This window comes from Oncorhynchus mykiss, chromosome 19, assembly GCF_013265735.2.
Source record: "Oncorhynchus mykiss isolate Arlee chromosome 19, USDA_OmykA_1.1, whole genome shotgun sequence".
Lineage (NCBI taxonomy): Eukaryota > Metazoa > Chordata > Actinopteri > Salmoniformes > Salmonidae > Oncorhynchus > Oncorhynchus mykiss.
The window spans coordinates 48,086,254-48,098,867 of NC_048583.1; the positions used below are offsets into that span (position 1 = coordinate 48,086,254).

Sequence of the window (12,614 nt, forward strand, 5' to 3'; positions counted from 1 at the left end):
GGCTGTAGTGACGCTGCAACACTGTGATGCAGTGCCTTAGACCACTCTGCCACTCTGAAGGCTGATTGGATCATTTCTAACAAATCAGAGTATCAAAGCCAATGACTCTTTTTCAAAATGCTGCTTTATAACCTACAACACAAGGACAATAACCTACAACACAAGGCCAAATCTACACTGGAGTTGCTTACCAAGGAGACAAGTGAATGTTCCTGTGTGGCCAAGTTACAGTTTTGACTTAAATCTGTTAGAAAATCTATGACAAGACCTGAAATTGTCTAGCTATGATCACCAACACCTTGACAGAGCTTGAAGAATTTTGAATAGAATACTGGGCAAATATTGCACAATACTATTGGTGGGCAAAGCTCTTGGAGACTTACACAAGAAGACTCACAGCTGTAATCACTGTCAAAGGTGATTCTAACATGTATTGACTCAGGAGGTTGAATACTTATCTAATCAAGGTGTATTAGTCTTTTATTTTTCATCCATTTTTTAGTGTTCAAAATTTTCTTCCACTTTGAAATCAGAGTATTTTGTGTAGATCAATGACAAAAAAAAATCACAATTACCTTCATTTCAATCGCACTTTGTAACGTAACAAAATGTTACAAAAATCAAAGTGGGTAATACTTATGATACCAACTATAGATACCATCCATAAACACTATGACACAAAACATTTTCAACCACATTTACAGCTTGTTGTAATACCAGTTTGTTGTAGTCATTAATACCAGTTGAGGAGCTGTACCACTGAATGAAATAGCATATTATGTCACACTTCACCAGCCTCTATAGTCTGGCAGTGGTATGAAATTGTTGTGTCACAGATACCGTTGGTCAACTGACTGAGCAGAGTAAGTTCCTTAACTTCCTCCACCCCCTCACTAAGATCCTTTTAAAGGGATTTTACCACACAAAGAGCAGCAACCACACCCTTCCCTTACCCTTCCTTTCCACCAAAGTCCAGTGGCTTAGTTTGATTCACTAATTGATGATTTAGTGACTGTGGGGAAATGAAACATGGTGCTTCCAGAAACGGACTGACAGCGTATTGTAAATGGCAGCATGTATTTTGGGTGCCATTGCTGTTAAGAATTCAGTTGCTCTAGGCTGAGAACAGCTGAAAGGGGTGTTCAAAACCTTTTTGTATGTGTGAATGTGAGAGGTCAGACATGCTCTCCATTCACTGTGTTATTACTACTCTCCTCTAGATGTTTTTTGGACCACATAACAGCCAGCAAAGACCAATGGACTCTAGAAATAAAGACCAATGGACTACAACCCCTTTAAACTTCTCCTACTTGGGGGGAGGCCCCTAAACGCAGACAATCCCAGTCTCCCCTCTCGTGCCTGCCTGTGGAGTGGGTGGTGGTGATGACTAAGTCTATCAGTCACCATATGGCTGTGACTAGCCTAATAATCTGGGTTTATGGCTGGGGTGTGTCCCCAGCATCACTGCAGAGTGATAGAGGGAAGGAGAGGTAGACCTATCGAGCTAGGCGTAGATGGCTCGCCAGAGGAGAGGAGGAGGTGAGCTGGGGAGCGTTGGAGTCAGCCCTATAACATAGCTCAGGGCTGGTTGGTGGTTTGATGGGTGAGAGGAGGAGGAGAGTGGTGGTGGTGGTGGCAGAGGAGGAAGAGGCCAGGCCCTGCATCTACCTCACCAACCTCATTTTTATTTTTTTATTTCACCTTTATTTAACTAGGCAAGTCAGTTAAGAACAAATTAGTCATTATTTACAATGACTGCCTTCCCCGGCAAACCCGGACGACGCTGGGCCAGTAGTGCACTGCCCTATTGGACACCCAATCACGACCGGATGTGATACAGCCTGGCTTCGAACCAGGGAGTGTAGTGACACCTATTGCACTGAGATGCAGTGCCTTAGACCGCTGCGCCACTCGGGAGACCAGTCCCAGGCTCGGTGCTCCCTGCTGGCCATGGTCAGTTAAATTTACTCTGATATACTACTAGGTCAAGAAGGCATATTTATTTATGTATTTATTTATTTATTTAGATCCCCATTAGCTTTTGCAGAAGCAGCAGCTACTCTTCCTGGAGTCCACAAAAAACCCAAAACAAGACAAGTAACAAAACACTGATTGATACACTGATAGTCAAGGACAGTCACACACATTTAAAATACAAACCATTTTACCAACAATACAACTGTAGTGCTAGCATTGGGCTACTGTATCACTCTTCCTCTTCTATTTAATACAATATAATATTGGTACTTTTTTACCACTTTCGTGATATCCAATTGGTAGTTACAGTCTTGTCTCATCGCTGCAACTCCCGTATGGACTCGGGAGAGGCGAAGGTCGAGAGCCATGCGTCCTCCGAAAAATGACCCCGCCAAGACACACTGCTTCTTGATATACTGCTCGCTTAACCAGGAAGCCAGTAGCAGCCAATGTGTCATGGGAAACACCGTACAGCTGGCAACCGAAGTCAGCGTGTATGTGCCTGGCCGCCACAAGGAGTCACTAGAGTGAGATGGGACAAGGACATCCCAGCCGGCCAAACCCTCCCCTAACCCGGACGACGCTGGGTCAATTGTGTGCCGCCTCATGGGTCTCCCGGTCGCAGCTGGCTGAGACACAGCCTGGGATCGAGCCCGGACCGGTAGTGACGTCTCTAGCACTGCGATGCAGGCCCCACTCCTCCTCTTCTATCTCAGTATTCATTTTCACCCAGGATAGTCCTACTGGTTGGTCAACCTGTCTCTGGGAAGAATTTATTACCAAGTAGGTCAGAGGGAAGGTTGGCTTGGCTGTTACTGGTTTTATGGTTGTGCTGTGTATTAGGGACCGTTCTGTGGGTAGCCTGCTAGATGCCCAATTGGATGTTATCAGACATCCTCTGTGGCAGGTTTGTGGCCCAGCGGGAGTGTTTGCTATCACCATTCTCTGTTTTATATCAGGGCACCAGGTCATGCGGCTAGCAGGTTTTACCATGCTTCTTCCTGTGCTTTCAATTTATATGAACTGGTCTCATGTTGAGAAATTGTTCACTACTATATTAGTGTCTTTCCTATGCTGTTGTTTTATGTCAGTCATATTTGGCAGTTAGGGGTGCTGCTAGCGGTTTCCTACTTTGTTCTAGACGTGGGGATGCAGTATAATACTGTTGTTCTCAACCCCCTATGGGGACTCATCAGAATGGATTTTTAATCTGAGGGTGTTTCATTATTAAAACATTGACTCTGAAGTCTCCTCAGAGACCCCGGTGGAATAATATTAGTTTAGAATGAATAATGAAGCATATAATGGGAATAGAAGAGGGACTGGGGCCCTCCCTCCCTGTTTGATTTATGAGAAACTGTCTTTATTTATTGAGCCCTAAAAAGCAGATGGCAACATGACACAATAGGCCTAACCTGAGGGATGAATCTGCCTCTGTCAGAGCCTTACTGTGGTGTGACAGGACACTCTCCTGTGAGCAATGGGCTGAGCCGGCCTGAGGGACACCCCATATTTTATCCCTGGCTTTACACTTTAGACGTTCCATTCAGGTTTGTTTATTTTCATAAAAGTAGTTTGGCGCCTGGAGGATTCTTCTTTGATTTGAAAAGCGGTTCATAACTTAAAGTAGGCTGAGCCTTCTGCTTTTAATGACTCTGTTTTAATGTCTGGTGGTGAGAGGGGAGAATGAACAGTATCCAGCTTCACTCAACTGTTTGACAGCTCTTGTTTGACTTTGGGCTGTGTTTGTTTCTAACCTCACTGTATATGAATACTATTTGAATAACATGTCAGTGTAGCCAGGTTGGAGTGTGTTCTGACCTTGGCTTAGGAGACGTTAGGAGACACAATCTACCTAACTCATCCCCATATTGTTTTTATTTACTTTTCTGCTCTTTTGCACACCAGTATCTCTACTTGAACATCATCATCTGCTCATCTATCACTCCAGTGTTAATTTTTCAAAATTGTAATTACTTCGCTATTGTGGCCTATTTATTGCCTACCTCCTCACACCATTTGCATACACTGTATATAGACTTTATTTTTTTCTATTGTGTTATTGACTGTACGCTTGTTTATTCCATGTGTAACTCTGTGTTGTTTGTGTCGCACTGCTTTGCTTTATCTTGGCCAGGTCGCAGTTGTAAATGAGAACTTGTTCTCAACTAGCCTACCTGGTTAAATAAAGGTGAAATAAAAAATCTAAAAATTGGTTCTGACCTTGGTTTAGAAGACCTTGGGTGGGAATTACCAGGCTGGTTAATCACCCCAGTGGGCGAGCAGGAGTAGTAATCTCTCCACAAACCACTCCTCTTCACAAACAGCTCCTTCTGACCTCTCCCAGGTCAACATGCTTAGGCATTCCCATGAACAATACCTAAGCCTTTGCAATCACATTGGAGTTTGTGAAAGAGATCATTAACATATATCCAGTGTTATATCTTTAGTGAAGTTAACCACATACTTTCAGACATTCCGACACCTTTAGACACTGATTTTGGTTGCATTCTCAGAATGCCGTTAACCTCAAGGGGTGAGGAGCTAGTAGAATGAAATATCTTGTTTCTATACTGAAACCTTAGTAAGGCTAGTTATTTGTGTTATGTGTTGGAGTGGTCTGCCCCCACAGACCTGAGCCTCTAGTCAGGTGACCTGACCTGGGTTTGGAACAAGATGGTCTCTGTGAGTGTCACTCAGCTACAGTAGTAGCCTCTACCAGACTTTCACCTCCACGTCGGAGAGCGAGGCCTGGAAGCCAAAGCTACTCAGCTTGTGACCTCGGGTAGCTTTGTTTGTAAACACTGGACTCAAATCCCCCTCTATTGTCACACCAGACGCCTCAGTAAGATGTTGTTTTCCGTGATGCACAGCTTCTAAAGATAGGCTTGGACTCATGTTTTTCTTCAAAAGCACCCAAAATACTACATTAAAGGGCCCCTCCTCCCTACAGCGTGACCTGTGTTGTCAGTTTAGATGAATGCCCCTGAATCCCCCTGGCCTGTTGAACAGATGCAGCTATTCCTGATGGTGTCACAGTATATCCAGCAGCCCAGAAGAGTCCTCATTGTATTGATGTGTTGAGGCTGCATGGCCAGTAACACCCGCAGCCTGGCATTATACTCTCTGGAAACTGACCAGGGTCACGTGGACCAGAGATGGGATGGTAGAGAGAGAGAGCGTGAGGGAGGAATGCCCCTCCGTTTGCACTGTCCGCTCGGTCCGGCCGTCCACCCCGATTGATATGCAGATTGGTGCAGGCAGCAGTTCTTTGTCAAATGCCTACACTCTCAGAACCTCTAGGTTCAGGATTAATAGCTAGATCCCATCAAGTACAGTCCAGTCAGCACCAACCACGTGTGGTTTATCGGTCAGACACAGTCCAGCCGTGATGCCAGCATCCAGGCCAGGCAGGCTGCATAGGAAGGGCTGTAACCTGGCCCGTAGGACCCAGAGACAGGCCACAGCAGCCTGGAGGCTCCTCTACAGCCTGCTCTTCATGGTGAGTAGGACAGAGAGGGATTGAGATCGAGAGGCTTGATGATTGCCATGGGAGTAGAGTTGACCGTTTGGGAAGGACAGCAGTAGTGGGTATATGGGGTTAAGGTGTGGCGATGGGTATTAACCTCTATGGCTCAACATGTTTTAGGGCTGTAGTTGCTGTGACAGATGTTGAAACTATTCCTCATGGTGAGAGGGAGAGAGAGATGTCTGGCTTTACAACAGGGATAGGAGATGGGTTGTCCAATTTGGGCTAATTGACAGGATAGGATTCGGCTCATTCTACCTAGCATTCCCACAGGCTTTATGCTTGTGAAATCAGAAAACCCCCACAGTTCTGGGTTTAGTTTTGGGTTAACCGAGGGATGTAGAATTGAGACTAGCGCTGTCGGATGTGCTTGCCCTTTCTGCGACTTCATCCCTGTCTCTCCCTCTCCTCCCTGTCTCTCCCTCTCCTCCCTGTCTCTCCCTCTCCTCCCTGTCTCTCCCTCTCCCGCCTCCCCGGCTCCCGAGCCGGCTTTGCAGGTCTTAATTGGATATTTGGGTCAGGCGTTGGACATAGACTTTGTTGTTGGGATTGTTGTGTGAGACAGAGACTTCTGAGTCACGTCTGAGTCTCTATCTCCCTCTAGTCATGCTCTTATTAAGAACTGATTAAAAGTCATGCTGCGAGAAAGGGAGAATCCCTGTGTGTGTGTGTGAGCGCATGTGGGTGTGTGCGTGCATCCATGCCTGTGTGTGTAGCTCTGTGTGTGTTTTCTCCAGATCCTCTGTAGGCCTAGGACCTCAGTGACTGCAGCAGAAACAAACTGCAGGCGAGAGCCGCACACAATTACTGCTATCTGTCTGTGTGAGACAGGTTTGTCTCTGAAGCTGCCGCAGGGTATTTGAATAATATGTCAACATGATATTCTTCAACCCTTTTTCCTCCTTGAGCTGGTCTCCAAGCCTTTCAGCTGCAATATGGAGGAGCTTTGGTCTGTGTTAGTGTGTGGGTTAAACATATCCACTACTTTGTGTGTGTGTGTTTGTGTGTGTGTGTGAGAGTCTGTTATTTTGTATATCTACAGTCTACAGCAGTATAGAATCCTGTCAGTGTGGTGCTCTCCTCAGTAGCATAGTGGGACAGTTGAGTCTCAGTGTCATTATCATTGCTCACGCAGAGACCCAGAGCTGCTGACTGGGTGGCCCTGTCTCGAGGCCAGCCTAGCCTATCCCAGGCCTGAATCCTCTTCCCCACAGTGGGTCCCTGAGCCACCAGCCTCCAGCCTCATGCCGTAGCTATACCGTAGCTGCTTTGGCACCCTGTCTCCTGATTGGCCATGCTAACTGATGAGCTGCTGGCTTAATAGAGGACTTGATTTGGGTCCTGCTGGGTTGTTGTAGTGTATTGATTTGTATGGTGTGTGTGTGAATGTGTGTGCGCTGTGCAATATTTATGGTGACAAGCAATTTTCTGAGACTTGCTTTTTTTATGTAATCAGCGTTTCTCTCACTCAAATACACACACGCTCTCTCTCATGTGCACACACACACACACACACACACACACACACACACACACACACACACACACCCACACCTGTCAGTACTGGCACTGTAGAGATACTAGAACTATAAGAGCCAATCACAACTAGGACTGTGTGATACTGTAAACTTGTTAAGTTGCGCTCTATGCTATGGTTTGGTTTTGTGTGCTTCGTACTGTATGACAGCTTGTTATGGTGATCGTTTTTGACAGAGTTAGTTCGGAAAGTATTCAGACCCCTTGAAAACAGGTGTTTAGACATTTTAGCATATGTATTAAAAATAAACAGAAATACCTTATTTACACAAGTATTCAGACCCTTTGCAATGAGACTTTAAATTGAGCTCAGGTGCATCCTGTTTCCATTGATCATCCTTGAGATGTTTCTACAACTTGATTGGAGTCCACCTGTGGTAAATTCAATTGATTGGACATGATTTAGAAAGGTACACAACTGTATGTATAAGGTCCCACAGTTGACAGTGCATGTCAGAGCAAAAACCAAGCCATGAGGTTGAAGGAATTGTCTGTAGAGCTCTGAGACAGGATTGTGTTAAGGCACAGATCTGGGGAAGGGTACCAAAACATTTCTGCAGCATTGAAGGTCCCCAAGAACACAGTGGCCTCCTTAATTATTTATTTTTTTTTACCCCCTTTTTCATGGTATCTAATTGTTTAGTAGCTACTATCTTGTCTCATCGCTACAACTCCCGTATGGGCTCGGGAGAGACGAAGGTTGAAAGTCATGCATCCTCCGATACACAACCCAACCAAGCCGCACTGTTTCTTAACACAGCGCCATCCAACCCGGAAGCCAGCCGCACCAATGTGTCGGAGGAAACACCGTGCGCCTGGCAAACCCAGTCTCTCTGGTGGCACAGCTGGCACTGCAGTACATCGCCCTTAACCACTGCGCAACCCGGGAGGCCTCCTCCATCATTCTTAAATGGAAGAAGTTTGGAACCACCAACTCTTCCTAGAGCTGGCCGCCCGGCCAAACTGAGCAATCGGGGGAGAAGGGCCTTGGTCAGGGAGGTGACCAAAAACCCGATGGTCACTCTGACAGAGCTCCAGAGTGGAAAAGGATACCCATCTCTGCAGCGCTCCACCAATCAGGCTTTTATGGTAGAGTGGCTAGACGGAAACCACTCCTCAGTAAAAGTCACATGACAGCCCGCTTGGAGTTTGCCAAAAGGGACCTAAATACTCTCAGACCATGAGAAACAAGATTCTCTGGTCTGATGAAACCAAGATTGAACTCTTTGGCCTGAATGCTAAGCGTCACGTCTGGAGGAAACCTGGCACCATCCCTATGGTGAAGCATGGTGGTGGCTGCATCATGCTGTGGGGATGTTTTTCAGCAGCAGGGACTGGGAGACTAGTCAAGATCGAGGGAAAGATGAACTGAGAAAAGTACAGCGAGACCCTTGATGAAAACCTGCTCTACAGCGCTCAGGACCTCAGACTGGGGTGAAGGTTCACCTTCCAACAGGACAATGTCCCTAAGCACACATCCAAGACAACGCAGGAGTGGCTTCGGGACAAGTCTCTGAATGTCCTTGAGTGGCCCAGCCAGAGCCCAGACTTGAACCTGATCGAACATCTTTGGAGAGACCTGAAAATAAGTGCCCAGCAACGCTACCCATCCAACCTGACAGAGCTTGAGAGGATCTGCAGAGAAGAATGGGAGAAATTCCCCCAAATTAAATCAATCAAATGTATTTATAAAGCCCTTTTTATATCAGCCGGTGTCAAAGTGCTATACAGAAACTCGGCCTAAAACCCCAAACAGCAAGCATGCAGATGTAGAGGAAAAACTCCCTAGAAATGCAGGAACCTAGGAAGAAACCTAGAGAGGAACCAGGCTCTGAGAGGTGGCCAGTCCTCTTCTGGCTGTGCTGGGTGGAGATTATAACAGTACATGGCCAAGATGTTCAAACGTTCATAGATGACCAGCAGGGTCAAATAATAATAATCATAGTGGTTGTAAAGGGTGCAACATTTACCTTAAGAGTAAATGTCAGTTGGCTTTTCATAGCCGATCATTCAGAGTTCGAGACAGCTGGTGCTGTAGAGAGAGAGAGTCGAAAACAACAGGTCCGGGACAAAGTAGCACGTCCGGTGAACAGGTCAGGGTTCCATAACCACAGGCAGAACAGTTGGAACTGGAGCAGCAGCACGACCAGGTGGACTAGGGACAGCAAGGAGTCATCAGGCCAGGTAGTCCTGAGGCATGGTCCTAGGGCTCAGGTCCTCCGAGAGAAGAGAAAGAGAGGGAATTAGAGACAGCATACTTAAATTCACACAGGACACCGGATAAGACAGGAGAAATACTCCAGATATAACAGACTGACGCTATCCCCCGACACAGAAACGATTGCAGCATAATTACTGGAGGCTGAGACAGGAGGGGTTTGGGAGACACTGTGGCAGGATAAAACCCCACCCACTTTGCCAAAGCACAGCACCCACAGCACTAGAGGGATGTCTTCAACCGAGTATAGCCCACAAAGATCTCCTGACGGCACGAACCCGAGGGGGGGCACCAAATACATGTGTGCCAGGCTTGTAGCGTCATACCCAAGAAGATTTGAGGCTATAATCGCTGCCAATGGTGCTTGAACAAAGTACTGAGTAAAAATACTTATAGTACCAGTCATTCGTTTGGACACACCTACTAATTTTTCTATATTTTTTACTATTTTCTCCATTGTAGAATAATAGTGAAGACATCAACTATGAAATAACACAAATGGAATCATGTAGTAAATAAAAACGTGTTAAACAAATCAAAATATATTTGAGATTCTTCAAAGTAGCCATCCTTTGCCTTGATGACAGCTTTGCACACTCTTGGCATTCTCTCAAACAGCTTCATGAGGAATGCTTTTCCAACAGTCTTGAAGGACATGCAGAGAACTTGTTGGCTGCTTTTCCTTCACTCTGCGGTCCAACTCATCCCAAACCATCTCCATTGGGTTGAGGTCAGGTGATTGTGGAGGCCAGGTCATCTGATGCAGCACTCCATCACTCTCCTTCTTGGTCAAATAGCCCTTACACAGCCTGGAGGTGTGTTGGTTCATTGTCTTGTTGAAGACTAACCGCAAACCAGATGGGATGGTGTATCACTGCAGAATGCTGTGGTAGCCATGCTGGTTAAGTGTGCTTTAAATTCTAAATATATCACAGACAACGTCACCAGCAAAGCATCCCCACAACATCACACCCCCTCCGTGCTTCACGGTGGGAACCCCACATGCAGAGGTCATCCGTTCACCTACTCTGCGTCTGACAATGACATGGAGGTTGGAACCAAAAATCTCAAATTTGGACTCATCAGACCAAAGGACAGATTTCCACTGGTCTAATGTCCATTGCTCTTGTTTCTTGAACCAAGCAAGTCTCTTCTTCTTATTGGTGTCCTTTAGTAGTGGTTTGACCATGAAGGCCTGATTCATGCAGTCTCCTCTGAACAGTTGATGTTGAGATGTGTCTGTTACTTGAACTCTGTGAAGCATTTATTTGGGCTGCAATCTAACTTATCCTCTGCAGCAGAGGTAACACTGGGTCTTCCTTTCCTGTGGTGGTCCTCATGAGAGACAGTTTCATCATAGCGCTTGATGGTTTTTGCGACTGCACTTGAAGAAACTTTCAAAGTTCTTCAAATATTCCGTATTGACTGACATGCATGTCTTAAAGTAATGATGGACTGTTGTTTCTCTATGCTTATTTGTGCTGTTCTTGCCATAATATGGACTTGGTCTTTAACCAAATGGAATTATCTTCTGTATACCACCCCTACCTTGTCACAACACAACTGATTGGCTCAAACGCATTATGCATAACTTAACCTGTTAATTGGTGACTACCTCATGAAGCTGGTTGAGAGAATGCCTAGTGTGCAAAGCTGTCATCAAGGCAAATGGTGGCTACTTTGAAGAATCTAAAATATGAAATATATGTTGATTTGTTTAACACTTTGTTTGGTTACTACATGATTCCATATGTGTTATTTCATAGTTTCAATGTCTTCACTATTATTCTACGATTTAAAAAAGAAAGAAAAACGCTTGAATGAGTAGGTGTGTCCAAACCTTTAACTGGTACTGTATGTAAATGTGACATTTAAGTTTTCTATTTGTAATACATTAGAACACATTTAAAACCTGTTTTTGCGTTGTCATTTTGGGGTATTATGTGTAGATTGATGAGGGGGGGAAAGAATAAGCCTGTGATGTTACACAATGTGGAAAAAGTCAAGGGGTCTGAATAATTTCCGAATGCACTGTATATATACAGTGCCTTGCGAAAGTATTCGGCCCCCTTGAACTTTGCGACCTTTTGCCACATTTCAGGCTTAAAACATAAAGATATAAAACTGTATTTTTTTGTGAAGAATCAACAACAAGTGGGACACAATCATGAAGTGGAACGACATTTATTGGATATTTCAAACTTTTTTAACAAATCAAAAACGGAAAAATTGGGCGTGCAAAATTATTCAGCCCCCTTAAGTTAATACTTTGTAGCGCCACCTTTTGCTGCGATTACAGCTGTAAGTCGCTTGGGGTATGTCTCTGTCAGTTTTGCACATCGAGAGACTGAATTTTTTTCCCATTCCTCCTTGCAAAACAGCTCGAGCTCAGTGAGGTTGGATGGAGAGCATTTGTGAACAGCAGTTTTCAGTTCTTTCCACAGATTCTCGATTGGATTCAGGTCTGGACTTTGACTTGGCCATTCAAACACCTGGATATGTTAATTTTTGAACCATTCCATTGTAGATTTTGCTTTATGTTTTGGATCATTGTCTTGTTGGAAGACAAATCTCCATCCCAGTCTCAGGTCTTTTGCAGACTCCATCAGGTTTTCTTCCAGAATGGTCCTGTATTTGGCTCCATCCATCTTCCCATCAATTTTAACCATCTTCCCTGTCCCTGCTGAAGAAAAGCAGGCCCAAACCATGATGCTGCCACCACCATGTTTGACAGTGTGGATGGTGTGTTCAGGGTGATGAGCTGTGTTGCTTTTACGCCAAACATAACGTCTTGCATTGTTGCCAAAAAGTTCCATTTTGGTTTCACCTGACCAGAGCACCTTCTTCCACATGTTTGGTGTGTCTCCCAGGTGGCTTGTGGCAAACTTTAAACGACACTTTTTATGGATATCTTTAAGAAATGGCTTTCTTCTTGCCACTCTTCCATAAAGGCCAGATTTGTGCAATATACGACTGATTGTTGTCCTATGGACAGAGTCTCCCACCTCAGCTGTAGATCTCTGCAGTTCATCCAGAGTGATCATGGGCCTCTTGGCTGCATCTCTGATCAGTCTTCTCCTTGTATGAGCTGAAAGTTTAGAGGGACGGCCAGGTCTTGGTAGATTTGCAGTGGTCTGATACTCCTTCCATTTCAATATTATCGCTTGCACAGTGCTCCTTGGGATGTTTAAAGCTTGGGAAATCTTTTTGTATCCAAATCCGGCTTTAAACTTCTTCACAACAGTATCTCGGACCTGCCTGGTGTGTTCCTTGTTCTTCATGATGCTCTCTGCGCTTTTAACGGACCTCTGAGACTATCACAGTGCAGGTGCATTTATACGGAGACTTGATTAC

At 45.1% G+C, this 12,614-nt stretch overlaps 1 protein-coding gene across 5 annotated transcripts in view; it reads left to right on the forward strand.

The window, feature by feature from the left end:
• Positions 1–12,614, forward strand: part of LOC110498040 (T-lymphoma invasion and metastasis-inducing protein 2) — a 103,554-nt gene that overhangs the window by 78,160 nt on the left and 12,780 nt on the right. The window contains exon 1 of one of the 5 annotated variants that reach the window (XM_036954963.1): positions 5,135–5,479. The exons of the other annotated variants lie outside the window; for them this stretch is intronic. Within the exon in view, the coding sequence (XP_036810858.1) occupies positions 5,369–5,479 (111 nt within the window). The 5' untranslated portion in view covers positions 5,135–5,368. Of the gene's footprint in view, positions 1–5,134; positions 5,480–12,614 lie in introns of those variants that run through there. 5 annotated transcript variants of the gene reach the window in all.